The sequence below is a fragment of the Heliangelus exortis genome, chromosome 1, assembly GCF_036169615.1.
Source record: "Heliangelus exortis chromosome 1, bHelExo1.hap1, whole genome shotgun sequence".
In the NCBI taxonomy this organism is placed as follows: Eukaryota; Metazoa; Chordata; class Aves; order Apodiformes; family Trochilidae; genus Heliangelus; species Heliangelus exortis.
Window position 1 is genome coordinate 185,144,667 of NC_092422.1, and position 18,955 is coordinate 185,163,621.

General features: G+C 37.7%; 1 protein-coding gene across 1 annotated transcript in view; it reads right to left on the reverse strand.

Annotated features, from left to right (window-relative positions):
• Positions 1-1,200: 1,200 nt before the first annotated feature.
• The window catches only part of FAM185A (family with sequence similarity 185 member A), a 34,756-nt gene continuing 17,001 nt past the window's right edge, over positions 1,201-18,955 (reverse strand). The window contains exons 5-8 of the mRNA XM_071734024.1: positions 17,782-17,823; positions 12,841-12,936; positions 10,622-10,756; positions 1,201-2,778 (exon numbers count right to left, since the gene is read on the reverse strand). Coding sequence (XP_071590125.1) covers positions 2,663-2,778; positions 10,622-10,756; positions 12,841-12,936; positions 17,782-17,823 — 389 coding nt within the window. The 3' untranslated portion in view covers positions 1,201-2,662. The remainder of the gene's footprint in view (positions 2,779-10,621; positions 10,757-12,840; positions 12,937-17,781; positions 17,824-18,955) is intronic.

The following is an 18,955-nucleotide window of genomic DNA, read 5'->3' on the forward strand; positions in this document are numbered from 1 at the left end:
AAGAGTGTGTGTGCCTCCAAGCAAGGCAGCTGCACTGACACCTTGCTGGCTTTCAGGTGTTGATTCAAGCTGACTTCATCTTTCAATGAGAATTGTCTGTAACCCCATGCAGAGTAAGCAATAAATCAATCTCTGTGTGTCTGGGGTTCTCATTTGCCATGAGTGTCCTCTCCAGGACACAAACACTCTGACTTCCTACAGAACTTCACACTTGCCCCAGCTGGGACTCACTGAGTGTTCTTCAGCAAGAAAGAACAGCTCATAGGCAGTGACTGCTGATTCCTTAACACACAACTATGGGTGCACATTTAATTCTCTAATTCTCAACAGTCACTTGTGCACCAAGTCTGAATTCTCATAAAAGCCTTCAGGCTCAGTTCACCTCTCCCAGCATCTGCTGTTTACATTTGCAGACATGAACTGTGGGCTGGCTGGCAGCTGATGGACTCAGGCAAATCAGATGAAAAAGAGCACAAATGAGAAAAGTGTTAAAGGATAAACTTGTACTCCAGTTACAAGAACACATTTTCTCAGACGGACACACACAAAAAAGAGCACACATGGGACTACCATTCAAATCTTAATTACTGGCAACCCACTAATCTTTCCTTGTCTAGAGAAAAATACAAAGTTTCACCTCATTATAGCAGAACAAGACATCATACAAATGCCTTTGGAGAAACTCCCAAAGATTTGTCTTTCTTCAGCTCATTTTTGACCTTTATATTAAAAGTTCTAGCTGGTCTCAACATTTATTAGCTTGGAAAGAATATAATCAGAGTAGCTTTATTGGAAATTCAGTTTTTCTGATGGCTAATTTAAATTTCTTTAAGCAAGTACATAGCAGTGGTAATGCTTAAATTCCAGCCAGTTTTAAAATATGAACACCTTCCCTTTCTTTCTTTGTAACATGGAAGAAATGTTTTTTAGCATGTTCTCCCTTAAGCTACTTATCCAGCAGTCCCAAAAAGCACAACCTTAATCACAGAGTCTGACAGGCTTCCAGGTGACTAATGGAACTGCTAAATGGACTCAATTTCATGAAAGATCTACTACATAGGTTTTCTTTTTCATTGCAATGAGAATTCAGAGGTGCCTTTTGCACTGAAATAATTAATTTCAAGATTTTTCAGGAAATCTGAAATCATTACAGATTATTTTATATCTTGAAGAAGTATAGCAACAATAACTAGGAATTAATATTATATTGCTTTTAATAATTATATTAGTAATGTTTTATATTATTAGTGTTTTATAAAAAATACATATTATTAGTTATACCCCATCAGTGCCCACCTCATCCAAACAAACAGTACACACAGTAGCAAAGGAAAAATACACTGCCCTTGACCACTGAAGTCCATTAGCCAGAGGCAATTATACCTCTTAGAGAATCCTGTGGGAAAGAACTCTTTTTCATAATGTGCCATTCATTAGTATCTAAAGTACTTAAACACAATGCACACAACTTAAAACATGAGCTGCCACTCGAGTCCTCTTTCCAAATCTCCATCCACTCAGTTGGCAGGAGTTCTTACATCTGAGCTTTAAAACACAAATTTCATTACTTCTTTTCTATGGTGCCATATATATGTATAGAAAAGCTTTTTAAAGCTCTGTTTACTTTGCTGTGTGTTTGTAATATGGTGATGCAAAATCCTCCACAAAAATCATTTATGTCCTTGTGCAGCGTGGACACTTCCCTCATCTCCCTCCTCTGCCTTTCTGCCTCTGAAAGCTTCCAGACACATCATGGAAGCTTGACAGCAACACTGAAAAGGCAGCAAATAAACAGATTACAGTTCTCATTTATTAGTCCAATGCTTCCATTCTTTGGTTTCTTTCACTTTAGGGGAATGTTCACATGGACTCTGAGATGGAGTCCAGTTGGTGGAGTGTTCCTCCTTGAAAACAGCCACACCCATTGCACTTTTTAGTATTTTACAAGCTTTTCTTTGCAGACAAGCAGTGGTAGACATAGCTGGACTTATCTCTTTCCTCAAGTAAGTGGCCCGGGATGACAGGGAGCAGGTTCTGTCATTTCACACAAGTTGTTTCACACGTGCAGTACTCACTGACAAGGCAGAAACTGAATCACAGAATTGCCACAGTTGGAAAAGACCTCTAAGATCACCACATCCAGCTGCTGAGGGGTTAACCACTAAACAAGAAGACTAAATAAGAACTACAGTTCTGAAAGTGGTTTTACTCTATCTGCACTGCAGATAAGTTGGACAGAAAATTCTCTGCATTTTTCAGAGAATTCCCACATTACAGAAACATTTAATTTAAAAATATAAAATAGCTTGCAGAGTATCTTATCTTGGAAGCAAACTTTGCTATTTTTTTCAAATATCAGGTACTGAAAATGCTTTTTGTTTTTAAATGACTCCAAACTTTTGTGAGAAAGTTAGCAGCTTTTATAAACTGACAAGGTAAGTGGCAAATTCTGAGTAAGATCTTGTAATTCCCAAAAGGCACTAAAAATGAACCAGAACATTTAAGCACCTGCCACTGTCATGGGCAAATCTTCGGTTAAAATATCCTCATTTTTAATATTGTGTCTTTCTCAAGTTAAGAATACAGATAAACAAAAGTTGTATAACTTTACAGAAATGTTCCTTTAATATTTCTTGATTTAATCTTTGGCCTATTCCACCTTTTAAGAACTCTTCAGCTTGACAGACTGGATCCAGCTCTGGCTTTTAAGATATACTTTACCATTTTGTGTGTCTGCCTTAATCCATTTGTCCATTTCATTCTTTTGATTCATGTGACCTGGAAAAGAGAGCTTTGTTTAGTTTAATTTGACACAGTAAATATATTGCCTTTCCCTTAGATTTTTTTCAAGCTAACAAGAAATACTTATAAGATATTTGATAAACTTTATTTTTAACACAGGCTTCTGACATTTCGTTCTTGGTAGTTTTTTCATTAATCTTATTTCCCATAATATGTTATTGCAATAAAATTGTGGGGTTTTATTATATGGTACCGTATCTTCTATTAAGGTGTAGGAAATTTGTCTATATTAGACATTAATCTGGCCAAGTAATTTGAAAAGCTTTCATCTTTATGGTAAACATGGGAAAGAGACACAGGTAAGACCTGATTTTTTCAGATTACAACGTATGTTGCTACTACTACAGCTTTCCTAGAATAATGAGTTAAAAAAACCAAAACCAACATGCCTGAGATATCTGTCTTACATTTTTCACAAAATCACTATGCACAGTCAAGCTCTGAACAGACTGCTCTGTAACAAAGGAGAAAGTTCCTTTTAGCCTCAGTTTTACAAGTGGGAAGCTGAGGCCAAGAGAGTAAGTGACCTTCCAAATTTATTCATAAGATTCATGACCAAACTGGGAAATAAACTAGGATCTTAAGTCCCAAATCAGTGCCTTTATCACAAGATCAACCTTCACTTCGGTTTATCTTTACAAAATATCTTATTATTATTTTAGCATTCATATGAGTGAGTGAATTCTAAGTTTAGAACTAATGTGAGCCTGGAATAGCAGCATGAGGGATGGCAGGGAAGCTTATTCTGAAGCAAGTCTGCAAACATGTTCTGCTCTGACCTCTAACATAGTTGAAATTAAATTTTGGCCAAGTCAAAACCAGTGGCGAAACTCCAACTGACATCACTGCGTTGCCTTCCCCAACTCAAGCCTATGTGCCAGAACTCAGCAATAGCATTTCAGTGCTTTGGTACATCTAAGTGGGATTAATTTAAGGTTATGGGCCAAACCCACATCAATCCACTAGTAGGCTGAGGTCCTAGAAGTGCAGGACTTCAGAAGAGTCCAACGCTTTCAGAGTTCTCCCACTGAACAAAGAGGTATTTCAGTGTCCTTTGCTATCAGACTACAACATGATTTCAAGGATTACCATGTTGATGTCCCAGCATATTCTGTGCATTCCTGACTGCTCCAGGCAGCAGCAGTCTCAATATAATTCCTATTGTAAACCAGAATCTACCTGTTCTGCTGTCCATCTAATTATGGACTTGAATCTATGATGATCATCACAGATGTGTTGTATGTTAAAATCTGAAAATTCAGCTCCTCAGAAAGCTTTCCTGAATCATCTATTTGCAAAAGTACTGTATCAGAATATTCAGAATTATCCAAGACCAAATAACCTTTTAAGCAGAGGTAGCCCTCAAAACATGAGATCAGTGCAAATTTCAAACAGGAAAAAGACTCCAGAAACGAACCAAGAAAGACGTGTTAAGGAAAAGTATCAATTGAGCCTGTAACAGAGATGTAGAGCACTGAAAATACAGCTTTTTTCCCTAAGGAGAAAGTACACAATAAATGTAGGGCAAAGATCTATTTTTCAGGAAGTGCATCTTGGAGTGCTTGGTCCCAGTTCCTCTCATGCTTTTTTTTTTTTCCCCCGCCACTATGACTTGTTCTTCTATACAAGGAACAAACACTAAAGCTCAGAACCAGCCCTGTAAATGAGCAGCTTCATGCACTGCTTACACCCTGCTATGCTTTTGCTGAAAAGTTAAAGACAACTTTTGAAGAAACAGAAACAAATTACCAAGAGCTGTTTCAAAGCTCAGTTGTTGTCTGAGCTCTGTTTCTCATTTTGCATTTGCTTTGTGAACTTAGAAAAATGTTTTGCTCCTTATGCTGCTTTTGGAGATTTGCCAGCAAAGGGAATGCAGAAAATACCAAACTGCCTGCAGGAAACTGAGTGTCAAGTTCTGCTCCCTAGGGATGAAGATCCTCAAACTACTTTAAGGTTATTATTCCTGGTGCCAGTAGCAGGTTCAAGTCAAGCTTAAGATATTTAAAAAGCTTTGTGTATGGGGTACTAATCAAACAACAAGGTTTAGTTGGAGACCTTTTGATGACAGTTTGGTCTTAACTGTCCTCACTGCCTGTACTCTGAATACTGTGGGAATGTAAGTGGATTTTGAGGATGACTTTGCTAGCTTTTGTGCTAGTAAATCACATAAGGTAACAGCCTACATGTTCACTTTTCCAATTTAACACCCAGGTAGAAGTTGTTTGGGTTTGTTTGTTTGGGTTTTTTCCACGTACCTCTAGAGGCACAGAAAACTTTTGCAGAACATTATGTGGTGAAGTACTCACAGTTTAACTTCCCCAGTCTCCAGCAAGCCAAGTGAATAGTGAGCTCTACTTTCATATCACAAAACACACTTAGATGAATGTCTTTTGAATGTTTTTCACTCGTATTGTTAGGACTGTGGTATATCTCAGAAAGGCTGCACACAGCTTGAGTTAACTGCAAGCTGAAACCAATAAAAATCTGTAGGATAGCATCTCATCTAATGTGTTTCATAAAAGTTGGATGAACTTTCTGTTTGACTTGAAGGAATGTAATTTTTTCCAGATACAACCTGGGTCTTTGTTTGTTTTATTAAGATACTTCTTAAGGATGAAGTCTTCACAGAGGGACAGTGTTTAAAGGAACACTACAAAATTGTACAACAGAACTCTTCCCACTCAATTCTAGTGGCAAATACTCAAAAATTGCTTCTAGGAAAGAAGAAAAGTTTTGAAGAAGTGCCTTGAGAAGAGACAAACAGGGAGGGACACAGCAGCAGATAGTGTTACTCCCAGGATCAGAATCCTAACTCTGAACACAGACCCAAGCCAGCTGCACAGTGGGAGAAGGAGCAGGACACTCTGCAGCTGTGAAGTTTCAGAAGAAACTGAAGTTTCAGCAGCCTGCCATAATACAAGCTCTTTCTGTTATTTCCCTTTTAAAGGCAAGTTGCTTGCCTCATGTTACTCACTGCCCCTTCAGCTGTGTTTGTATTTAACCCTGGAACTCCAGGCAGCTAAAATACAAAGAAATTATTTTAAACAATATAGAATTACTGATAACAAAAACAGTTAACAACATCTGTAAAGCCTTGTATACACTGTATGACACTCATGAGGTCAGCTCTCTCCATGCACACTGGGTAAGTCCACAGCACTTTATAGGATGTTCTCCCAGTACTACTGGCTGAGTAGCAATAGTGTGAGCTGAGAGAAAGAAGTTATTCCTGAAGGCTGGAAACATGTGTCTAAATCTCCTATGTTCCAGAGGGGAATCCAGATCTAACCTCAGGCAGACATGAAAGTCTTACTATTTCTGTGCATGCCTCAGTGAATGGAAGTTAGGAGAGCAAAAAACTCAGAGATGGGACGGTTCAATGTCCATTTTCTTTTCAAGGAAATCTGGTAATTAGACAGACTGACTCTCTCCAGAGGCACATGAGGAAGAAGGGCATTGAAGAGTTCCTAGTGATCAAAAGAATATTTGGAAGCTGCATCAATCCGTAAGGTCGAGGCATCTACCTAGAAACCTTGACAGGAGAAAAGGCATAAGAGAGGATAATGGGAGACTCATCTCCAGGACAGACATCTGTCTGTGTAAATTAACATGAGAAGAGAGAGCCCTATCACTTGTGTGCACGGTCACCAGAAGGCAGGGCTCCAAGAGGAACACTGTGCAGATGCAATTCAAAGCTCTAGGGCTGTTGATGGAGTGGGATTAGTAGCAGAAAGCCTGTAAATTGCTGCAGCTGTTGTCATGCTGGATAAAACTAAGAATGAGAATGTCTCATCCTGGGAGAAGACACTAATTCCCAATGAAGACAGTACAGAGAGCTTGGTTTCCCAACTTGAGAAAGGAGCAACAGGGAGACACAATAACCTACAGACAACCATCCACAGCCTCAGAGGAACAGCTGTGACACTGTGGGACTTTTACCAAGGAAACTCACACAAGTGCTGAAAACCAGGTGGAGTGACTGCCATAGCTAAAAGCTCCTTAGCAACAAGCAGATGGATGGCATCAGGTCAGAGATTTCTGCTGGAAATTAACTTGGCACTAGAACTAGGGCTAGGGATGGAGGAAGATCTGGAATCAGATGAGTCCCAGGCACTGCTCTGGAATGCAAGGTATACATGGAGTAAAGAAAGGGATTATATTCCAGACAACCAGATTTGGAAATTGACACTATTAACTACAAGTATCCCAAAAAAGTCTCTGAACAAGCACAAGACTTTCCAGCAAGCTCACACTTGTCATCACACAAGCTGGCAATGGAAGTGGGTAGAAGTGTGCTCACTGGCTGCATTCACTTAGTCCCCAAACTTATCCACCCACATGCCTCAGTCTTCAAGTTACTGTGGAGTGGGTGGGTGGGAACAGATGGCCACATCAACTTAGCACAAGAGAAAACAGGGCTGAAAGCAGCCTCCTGAGGATGCACTGTGTTTAACCTGACATGCCTGCCTAGCCTGTTGTTCACAGTCTGCAGGACTGACAGTCCTATGGCCTCATGAGACAAATACTACAGCAATTTTAACTTACTCTTTTGCTAGTTTTCTTTACTATAATTTCAAGTCATAATTTCTAGTCCTATTATCAGTGGATAGACAACAATTTATTTCATTCATCTCTGCAGCAATTTTTTATGTACTGGAAAAGTGCATCTTCCCTTGGTTTTCTGTTCTGTAGACAAGAACAACACCTTTTTCAGGCTTCTCTCATAAAATGATGTTTTTAGGCCCCTGGTCACATGTTCTTATTGTCTACAGTTGCCCACATCCTTTTGAAGTACTCAAAACTGGACACATTCCAATAAAGTATTACTAACGCCATTTAAAACCAAGGGATTATTTTGAGTTTTACTGAACAGTCATGTTAATACACTATATATTTTTTGCAACTGTGTAACATTGTTTCCTATTTACTCATGCTTTTATTGAAATATTCCTCCTCTGGAATCATACAGGTAATTATTCCTACCTTTACTATGGTAAGCTTAAAAGGACTTACTGGGAAAATGTCCTAAAAAGCATGATCTTTACAGGCTTCTTAAATCAGCTGACTTAATACAAGCAGACCTGGAGACACAGGGAAGGCACAGACATCAAGCAGCAAGAGCTAAGCAGAATCCTCTCTTCCTACCCTCATTGCCTGGGAAAGAAGAATGCCCTGACACGATCACCATCAGAAATTACTGGATTTACTACAGCAATCTCAAACTGTACAGCAGAACAATTGCTGGAACAGTGCCTAGCATGAAAAAATGTGAGTTATAACAGATTTAACTATACCATACATCCTACTTATCAAAGTGCCTACTGATGTCAACAGAAACAGATGCCTTATCTTTACAAACTGCTCTGAAGCCTACACTCCCTGGTACCACTGTGAAGCAAGGTGAAGGTGCCCATCACCTATAAGAGCAGTAGGGAAAGGCTTCTTAGAGCAGGTGACAGACTAAGTCCATGTCTACCCAAGTCACAGAACTCCACCTTGCCTTCCCACTGGAAAGCCTCCTCTTTAATATCTCTCATTATAATCTCAGAGGCAAGTAAAGCTTCCTGAAAGCAGACAATTCCTGTATTATCCAAGTGAGAACTGGCCAGTTTCTGGAAAACTATTTTTAAACTAATTTTTGAGCTTAGAAGTATAAAAACCTGAACTGCCATGCTCTTGCGATAGAGATTTTTTCCACTTGCAAAAACCCTTCTTCTCTCTCCAATTTATATTTTTTTGCAGCAGAAGGACATCTATAGACCCTATACCTAAAGCGTCAAGAGTGGATAATGTTTTCATGAAACAGAAAGAATATTAAATGATTTTTAATTATTTCAGAATCTACTTGTATAAGAAAATTCTCATAAATACAGCTTTAAGAAGAGATTGTTGAGAATGAGGGTACACGTGCTTGGCCTGGAAAAAAAAAAAAAAAAAAAAAAAGAAAAAGAAAAGAAAATACACTGTTACACTGTTCTCATGGGGTAAGGTAAAGAATAAGAGAAGCAGGAAGCATCTCCCTGGCCATGCCAAAGGAGTATTACCAATGTGGCAAAGAAAGGGGATGCACTGGTTTCAAAAGCATAAGAAAAGGAGCAAAGCACATGTTAAAACCAATTACTTCATCTCTCTTCACGTTTGTTGCTTTTTATTGACCAGTGAAAGAAAGGGGGGAGAGAGCCACATTTGGTTACAAATCTTTGGTTACATTATGTAAGAAAGCACTCAGCAAAGCTAACTGCTTGGTATAAAGTCAGATGAACACATGTTACTTCAGGCCAGCACTATTCTGGTTGAAATGTATCCTGTGGAAAATGCACTCCAGGGTCATTTTTCATTCAACTGTATTACAATCAAAGATCTAGGTTTAATATGGTTTTTGTGCAATACTGTAATCTCTTTAAACAGTAATCAGTGGCCTAATGCTGTTGTCTCCACACAGCTCTTGCTGATTTCCATGCCTTTGGGATATATGTATTTGAGAGTTAAGTAATCAGAGTCACTTTTGGCCTCAACTGCCAAGATCATTTCCATACAGAATGGTGGGTTGAAAGATTACATCTGCTTCAGCAATGGCTGTCCTACATAAACACTGCCTGGGCTGTAAAACAAGAGAAGCCATTCTAGTTGTGTTATATCTGAAACACCACTTTTGACCTTAATGTTGCCAGAGCAACAAGACAATGGACTGGCCAGTGGTCCTCATTCTGTGTTGTTTTACTGCTGAGGGGATGTGTTCCATAAGGCCTTGCTGGAAACTGGGGTCTTGTCACAAGTTTCTAGCCTGAGAACTTCTAACTAGTTTTTAAAAAAATTGTATTAAATAAGCTTAGTAAAATTCAAATGCTAGTTACTGTTCAAGACAGGAAGAGATAGACCTATCTCAAGACTAGTGTTTTATATAAGCGGGCAACATATTAGAATTATGTCCATACACTTCTAACATTTCCTGATTTTTGAGACTATCAAAATAAGTTTCATGCATATTGTTTTAGGTTTAAACCAAAAAGAACCAAAAAACAAACTCAAAGCCAGTCTTCTATCAGGTCATACTGACATAACAGGTTTGAAAACAAAGCTGGAGCCTTGGGACACATTACGTTAATCTTTCCTCTTAAGCAAACTGAATAATTAGTAACAGCAACAGCTTTATCTTCTAGATAGATTTGTCCAGAGGGGAGAGAAATACACACTCCAACAATGAATAGTACAACTGTTTTCTAAAGCAGAAAGCAGCAAGACTTGGAATTCCTGAGTTCCATTTTAAATGCATTAGAAGAACATTTTCAACAGCTGCAGGCACCCTTCCATGTACTCTATTCCTCCTTGCTCCATTTTCTTCTGCTATTCCTGCTACTACCACCCATCAATTCTCAGCCTATCCTCTACTGCTTAATGAACTACTGCACATCTCTGAACATGCCATATAGTCCTTTTACTTCCCCCTCTAACCCAGAGATAGAGAAAACTTGCCATAATATTTTTGATATTCCTTACCAATTTACTGTATGTGATTATCTAAGTCAACAAAGCAATAGGTCAAAAATAGGTTTGAATTACCCCAAAAAAATTCACTGGAACAATGCTGAGAATTAATTTAGTGCTAAGACTCGTGTTAGAGATGCAGTTGTTTGCATTCACATTCGTTCACAAGGAAAAAGTCATCTAGTAACACAGGGAATACAATGGCACAAGCAAACATTTGAACATAGAACAGATGAAACAAGATGCCAAGAGCAATAAACTCATAAGGAAATGTAGATGGCTTTGACTAAGGCCAGACAGACGTTTCTTGGAAGCCAAGATTAGTCAGCCTTACCACTTATAGTTACATGATCATCTTCGTAGGCACTCTGTGTTTCTTTTAGCTGGATCTCTGAGCTCACATCCACCTTTCTTCCAGACAACTGTAAATAGGCTTTGAGAGAGGCAGGTACCTTGACTGTAATAGAACCTGGTGTAAATTAAAAAAAAGGTAGTTTAACACTGGGATCAAAGCTTGAAGCAGGCAATTATTTAGCTAATTTGAATCAAAGTACTGTCTGCTTTTTAAGAGCCTTTAGACACTGTAACCTCTTTGTCTCTGAAATCAGTAGTGAAGATTATCTTCATATATCATCATCAGACTACTGTATATGTCACAGGTAGAAATGGTGTCACTACTTCCTTGGCAGACATGAAAACTGACATTGCCATATACTGCTAGCAATGGCTCTTGCTAGAGAATCTTATTACAGGAGATGTTCATGGGAAATAAATCTAACAGATCCCATAAGTGTTATGACCTTAGTTTCATCTTCTAGTTGCATGCTTGGGAGATTGGATTTGGCACATTATGAAAGAGCTGCTCCTCTGGAACAATGTAATGCTGCTCACAGACTGCTAACACCAGCAATTGTCTTTGCTTTAAAGTGTAGGGCCAGCTGTTCACATCCTTCAACAGATGCAGTCTCACAAGTGATGACCAGTTTAGATTCCTTATCACTAACATGTGAACTACTGGCAAAATTGCAGCGTTGGTAGCCCAAATAATTTTATCCCTCTGACTAAAAATATAAATTCCAACTTCTGATTCTGCTAAATATGTGCCTCTGTGCATCAGACTGAAAACAAATGCTGGACCCCCAACCTGCCCACATTAGTAATTTTTAGAATTATTCAGTCACAATGTTTGGAAGCTACACCCTACACATTAGAACAAAAACCTATCAAAATTCAGAATACACCTTTTTTATTCCTACTCCTTTGTTATCTCTCAATTACAAAAGTCACTTTAGAAAAACAAAAAGCTGCAGCAGAACACTGTAAGTTTCCTTATGTTAGGATAACTAAGTAGCAGTGAAAGCAACCCCAGCTATGCAATTTAAATTCAGCAGAATCACTTGCCTGTGACAAACCTGATGAACAAATAACTCTGTGTAATTTTGCTGAATACACAAAAACGTTAAGATAAGAAAGGAAAAAGGTCTTCATCTTTGGGTCCTCCATGGGGAGTTGCTCAGTAATGTGACTCAAACTCTAGCACACATGCAGCTAATTTATCACAAATGGGATATTTTCTACACTGCAGCTGTCAGCAGTTACTCTGAATTTACAGGGTAAACCAAAACAGAACTTCATCAACTTTGCTTTTACTAAACTGTGCTGCCAGAAGAGACTGTCAGGCACTGTTTTGAAAAAGCATTAATTAGCTTTTCTTAGAGACATAACTTAAAGTCATTCAAAAGGTAACTAGAAAATAAAATGAAAATAAATTCTTTGCACCAATAAAACTAGAACAGCTTGTACAGAATGGCACACAAGTGATTTCACTGGCTTTCCTTCATTAGCCCCCTCCTGAGTAACTGCTGGATTTAACAGGGCAGAGGCACTGTCTCACAGACAGTGAGAAAAGGAGACCAAATACAATGTTCATTTAAACCACCTGGAGTATCTGACATGATGTTCAAGGTAAGTGTAGAAATGCTATAGTGGTTTTTAGGTTTTTTTGTTATTTGCCATTCAGAAAACTATGTCAAACTATGAGTTCAGCTTTAGGAGTGAGCTTTTAACTAGGAATTGAAATTCTAGTGAGCAATTATGATTAAAAAGGACAAATGATAGGATAAGACCCCATCATTTTTATCTTTTTACCTTTCAGTTTCAACGAGACATTTCATGAAAAAATTAAACAGAAGTGTGATGGTTGTCACTCTGCACATACACCATCAGCATCATGGAGTAAACTGTGCTCAAGGCAAAGGAAGATTGTATTCCAAATCAATTCTGCAGAATTCTGCTAGGTAGATTGCCAGGAAAAAAGAAAGTATTGTAAAAAAAAAATAAATTCTACAATCTATTTGAAATAGCATTGCCCCTTACAGAGCTTACTGTGTTAGAAGTATTTATACACATTTTCTAATAACGAGGTAAGAAAGAAGGCAAGAGAACCAGCCATCACAAACTCACTTTTTCCAGACAAACAAGCAAAACTGCCTTTATCTCCTTTTCTTTTACATTGTAAGCTGCCACCAAAAATATTTGGTTTAGTTTACTAACCTTTCTGGGATTTCAGATCCACTTTTCTTAATTGACTGACATAAACATCTATTGCCCCATGATGTGTAGAAGCTTTTAGACTTCCATCTGATGAATCTGAAAAAAAATTAAAATAAAGAATAGAAGTATCTGTGCTTGTGAAGCCTTAAAAATAAAGATTTGCTAGAATCTTTTTTTGTACATTGAATGAATTTTGTAAATTCTTCCATGTTTGAGAAGTATCTTGTATTTCTTTACTGAATGTCAGACTTAGAAAAATAGATTTCTGAACAAAATTTATCTCCCCAGTCCAAAACTGGGGCACGCAGTAGTTGTAAGGCCATAACCCTTCAGTTGTTACTAGATTTGTAGCACCTACAAGATCTCAATGACACTCCCTTCTTTCTTCAAAAATTGAAAACATTAATGAGAGAATTAATTAATCATAACAACAATGCCCAGCATTAATGCCTTAAGCTTGTCATATAGTTTTAGCTGTAAGTACACTCATCTGGAGCTTTTCTGATGCCAGATCTCAAGCACAGATGTGGAATATCAGTGTACTGCATACAAAAGTAAAAACATAAAAAGGGATTATTATCCCACAGCTAAAACTGATTTCCTTGAAAAGGAAATAAATAAAAAAATAATGTAGCCAATCCATATTTAGACAGCTGAGAAACTGAGACTGTCTTTGATTAACAAGAAACCAGTAACAACTGGAATTAGATGGGAATGTTTTTCCCATCTCAGTAGATTGTGCTAAGGTTCTGTTCCAAATCAGAAAGAAAAACAGCAAATGTTGTGTTAAGTGAACATAATGAACTGGGAAAAAAATGTTTGCTTGTGTAAGTCACAATGAAATGCTTAATTGTAACTTAAAAATGTTTCTAAGTTTGAAAATTAAAATAATTGAAATATTTTTTTAATGAATCAATTTTAATTTTTTTTGTAGCAATAAACCAACATTTTCATATAAAAGCTATTTTTGCAGGTACTCCAAATCCAATTTGTAGCAGCCAATCACCAACTCCACATAACCCTGACAGAGGTTCTGTTGGCAATCGATGCAGGAAATATCCAGCCTCTGACTCTTCTGCTCTAGACAAGATGTGCAGTTAGTTTTTATCTGCATTTAGAAGACAAGAAGAGCCTCCTGTGACAGGACAGCAACCCTCTACAGGGAGAGCAACTGCTAACAATCTGTACAACACCAACAGCTGATGGGACTGTACAGAGACCATCTTAATCAGTTAATCCTGATGACAAAACCAAGGAGTAACTCAGTAGATATTAACTCATTGTGGACTTTTTTTTAGACTTCCATTTTTCATAATCTGACACTTGAGGGATAAGAACAAGCTGAGTGGAATTGGGTGCTTCAAGGGCACCATCCTCTGTCCAGGTTTGTGTGGGAGAAAGCATGGGAACAATGTGGGGGAGAAATTCCAGGTCTGTCACTGGCAGGACACAGAAGGTGAAGCTCAGAGATACAAGGTAGTAAGGTGAAGGAGACTCAAAATGAGAGCCAGAACATTAACACCCTTCAAGTAGATGGTAAAGACTAAATTAATAGGACTGATTGCTATGAAGAGACAAGTGCGTGCATGGATAATTTGTTTTTTTAAGGTACTTAAGAGCTGTACTTTATGAAGCGAATGTCTTTAGTGTCATTCAGAAATGAGGTTTTTAATTTTAAAATTCCCTAGGTCATGTATTAAAAGCTGAATTCTCAAAACAAAACCCAGATGCAGCATTACTTCCAAATACACTAGAGTTTATAGTTTTATTTTCTGTTACCCAAAACTCTTAAGTACCATAATTGTTTTCCATAATTGATCCCCTTCTTAAAAGAAAACTTTGGTGTTTTGTCTCAGTACCAGGGAATTGCATTATTACAACACCATCATCACAAAGGAGAATCTCAGACATCTCAGTTCACTTTCACACCAGGACTATACTCAAATTTATGTATTTGAAATGTCCCTAAATTTGTGCTGATTTAAGACAGTGAGCATCACAGAAAGTCACTGAGGCCTTTAGATCAGCTGGTGTGGGTTACTGAAGAAAGAATTTAGCAGAACAGGGCAAACTGTCACTGACATATTTAAAAAAAAAAAAAGTTTCTAGATCTCAATATATAGTTTTCTTTGCTGGAATAAGTCTTTGTTGCCCCTAAACTGGTTTAGACTGGTTCCTCCCCTCTAGCATGAAACAACCACCATAAGCTTCATCATTTCTGACTATAACAAACACAGAATATTAATTTCCTCAATGCATAACTGTGTTAAACATAAATAATCCAGTAAGGAAAAACAAATATGGGTTTTTTTTTAAAGTTGGTTAGGGGAAAATTTGGCTTGGCAGCAGAGTAGAAGATATATAATCAGACCATGCCAATAACACTAAGAAATAAACAAATCCTAGCAGGACTGAACATGAGCCAACTGCGTGCCCTGGCAGAAAAGAAATCCAACAGTATCCTTGGCAGAACTGACTGGAGCATGGCCAGAGTACCAAGGGAAGGTTTTATCTCCTCAGCCCCTAGAAACACATCTAGAAAACAGCATCCAGTGTTGGGTGGATGAAAAGGGAGACATCAATAAACTGAAGTGAATTAAGCAGAGAAGTACCAAAGCAGTCAGGGTGTGAGCACCTTCCCCAGCAGGGGAGGCTGAGAAATGAGGTTTGCTCAGCCCAGGGAACTGGGAATGCTTCAACCAGAGAGCAGCTCCCTATGGCTTCTGCAAGGGGGGGTGAAGAAGACAAAACCTCAGAGTGGTGCAGGATGAGAGCATCACATAGAAATTGAAACAAGGGAGTTTCACCAGTATGGACAGAAGGAAAATCTTTTTTACTGAGGACACTCAAGGAGTGAACAGTTTAGAGAAGCTGTACAATCTGCATCCTTGGAGGCTTTCAAGAGCACAGGATAAAGCCCTGAGCAACCTCAGAGCTGGCATGGCTTTCAGAAGGAAGTTGGGAGACCAGAGACAACTGCTTGAATAGGGTGGCTGCACAAGCTGACTGCCAGGAGTCCCTTCCAACCTCAATCATTCCAAGATTCTGCAACTTCCTGAGGTCTCCTCAACCCGAGTTCTCCTACTAATTTACTAAATAAAAAGTTAAAATATTAAGCTGGTTCTAAAAACAAAGACTCCTTTACTTTTTCCAAGATTAGTCAGACTTCTAATGACTATTCTAAGTAGTAAATTAAAAAAGAAATAAAAATAGGTCTGGTTATTTTAAATTAAAACCCACTCAAAACCCATAGAACATTTGGTAGAAGTAGGAAGCTTCTAGTATAGGGTTGGAAAACAGTTTGTCAGTGACTAAAAATCTCACAGTAGACCAAAAATGAAAAAAAAAGGAATAATTCCCACTTTCTTATTTTAACAATGTCACTGTGAAAATAAAAAAAAAAAAACAAAAAACAAAACCCAACCCAAATCAACTTCATGAATTATATATATAATAAAAAAACAGAAAAATCAAAGGAAGCAAGAGACAAGGGCATTGTTTTCCATTTTAATGCAGAACTATATTAGAATAAGAAGCTGTCATTATAGTAGCTTTTATCTTCCCAAAAATATTTTGAAAAAAATCCAGCACTCCAACATTAGTTTTAGTTTGATTTGTAAAAAATATCACAAAACCCAAAGCTATATCCTCAAAATCAGAATGCATTTTTTTCAGTACACTGATAAAATTATGCCTCTGGTGAAATAAATTACTACATACCTATGAAAACCCATCCAGAAAGTTGGAAGATCTGAGTTGTTCTTCCCATTTCCACCAACAAATCCCCATCAAGTCTCTGGCAATCCAAGAAACTATCTTGTGGCACACATTTCTCATACACAAACCAATTTTGCTTGTGTTTAGAGCTGAACCACTAGATCTTAGGTCAATTGTCTTTGGAAAAATCCATAAAAACCTAAAGGATCTTTGAAGCTACATAGGAAAAGATGAGGTCTACTTAGTTATTTCAGAATTGAGATCTGAAAAATAAAGTTTATTCAACTCTAAGAGGTGTCTTAATGTTTAAGCCGAACCTGGCTAATTAAGGAAAATAATAATCATCTGCTGAAGGAAAAAATTACCTCCTGTGTTGAGAAACCTTTATTTGAACACTCTTCATATTCTGTGAGTTTATTTAACACCAAGAAAAACAGATTAGCAAGCTTCACTTAATTCTGCGGTTTAATGACTAACTCCTAAGAATGTATTGCACTCATTTTCCAGGAGTGTTAATATAGATTGCTTAGAAACATAAGAAAAGTTTAACAGTACAGCTCATCCCTGAACAATGCTTGGTGAGTGACTATGGTTACTACCACAAGCAAAAGTCTTCAATATTGGGGCTTGTATATAAGTTTAACAGAAGGGGGAATCCTTCCATGTACATTTATTTAAGAGTCACTGAGCATTGTCTGTAACTATTATTTTTTGATGTACTACAAAAGAAGAGGCCCTAACATTTTCCTATAATACTGCATCTGATAGGATGTATATCATAATTGATAACTCTGCATTATCTGGTTGTATAAAAGCTCAATAAGTAGCATAATATGATATAAAAATTAAACATAGCTAATGATCAAAACAAAGATAAGACAGAGAACTAGGTTTAAGGCAAAACGATTGCATCTGATGCATGTTTAGCCTTTTCTCACAGCCTTTCATCCCATTCTAATCTGAAAAATTATACAGACTCAGTCTGACTTGTGCAAAGCTCAGCAGTATTGTGGTATCAAAAGCTCGACAGCGTGGCTTGCCCAGCTGGAAAGGGCTGACAGCATCTCCTTCAGCTACAGAGCTATCACTGCTACTCCTGAAAAGTGGGCAGAAACATCTGTGAGGAAACAGCTCCTTTTTGTTTTCCCTGTGAATATTTAGCTTCTAAAAGCTAAGGAGAAGGGAAGAGTAAGAAAAAGTTCTCAGAGAGAAGGTAGAACCTACCTACTGAGATACTCCCCGTTTTGGTCTGAAGGCTGGTGTTACCTTAGGGAAAGAAAAGGGGGAAAGTGTTAAAAGCACATTATTTAACTGACTTCTGAAATCATAACAAAGGCTAAAATAATGTGATCCCATACAAGGGCATTATATTTGTAGTAGCATATCTGATTTGCATATAAAAGCAAAATAGCATAAACTATTGATATTGCTTTAATATTATCATTTTACAAAAATCTCAACTGGTAGGTAACAATGAAGTGATTTCAGACATAATTTAAAAAGCAGTACTTAAAGATACAGACTGGGTGTGAGGAAAAGTAGATAAGCATTGCAAAGCTAAAGCAAAGTATTTCCTTTTCTGTTTTGAGCACACCCCCCCTCCACTCTTTTTTTTTTTCCAATTGCTCTCATGCCTGCAACAGCAGTATGGGTAACTTAATCCCCACTTGGAGATTATTTGCTTTTTCCTCAAAGGCTGATTCATGGACTCACTGAACATTACCTACTCTCTACAAACTTGTGTATGACAGCCCCTTGTCAATGCTTTTCATTGACTTCAGCAAGATCTGAGTGTGTTGGACAAACTAAAGAACACCAAACAAAAGAATGCACAAGTCATAAAATGTAGAATGGTCTCCTACTGATCTTGCATTACTTTTAACAAGCACTGACATTTTAGCCCTAAAATCTCAAAATAAATACTCTTTCCTTTTAACTATTGCATCAAGAGGATCTGGAAGGAAGATAAAGGTATCTCCTAACAGAAAAGCCCTGCATACTATTAACAGTCTAACAAAGTTGGTAGAAATGTCCACAGTTCCATGTATGTTACACAGGTATAACTGCCTCATGAAAAATGCTTTACATGAAAGACTAAACCACAAAATGTCACTCCTGCCACTCTCTTATCCTCCTGGGAGGATAACAGATTGAAAAATAAGGTCAATCACACTAATTGAGTACAATTTAGTAATATGCAGTATTCACTACAAATTTCAGATCTTTCAAAAGAGGCCTGTAAAAATTGCAAATGAATCAAGATCTGCTTCTATCTTCTGTAATTACACAGAAGTGTAATTACCATTAGGGCAGAATGCATTCCACTGTATATGACCTGTAGTGTTTTTCTTAGTGGTCAATAGGCTGAAGGCTAGAAAAGCAGCCTATCATCAAGAGA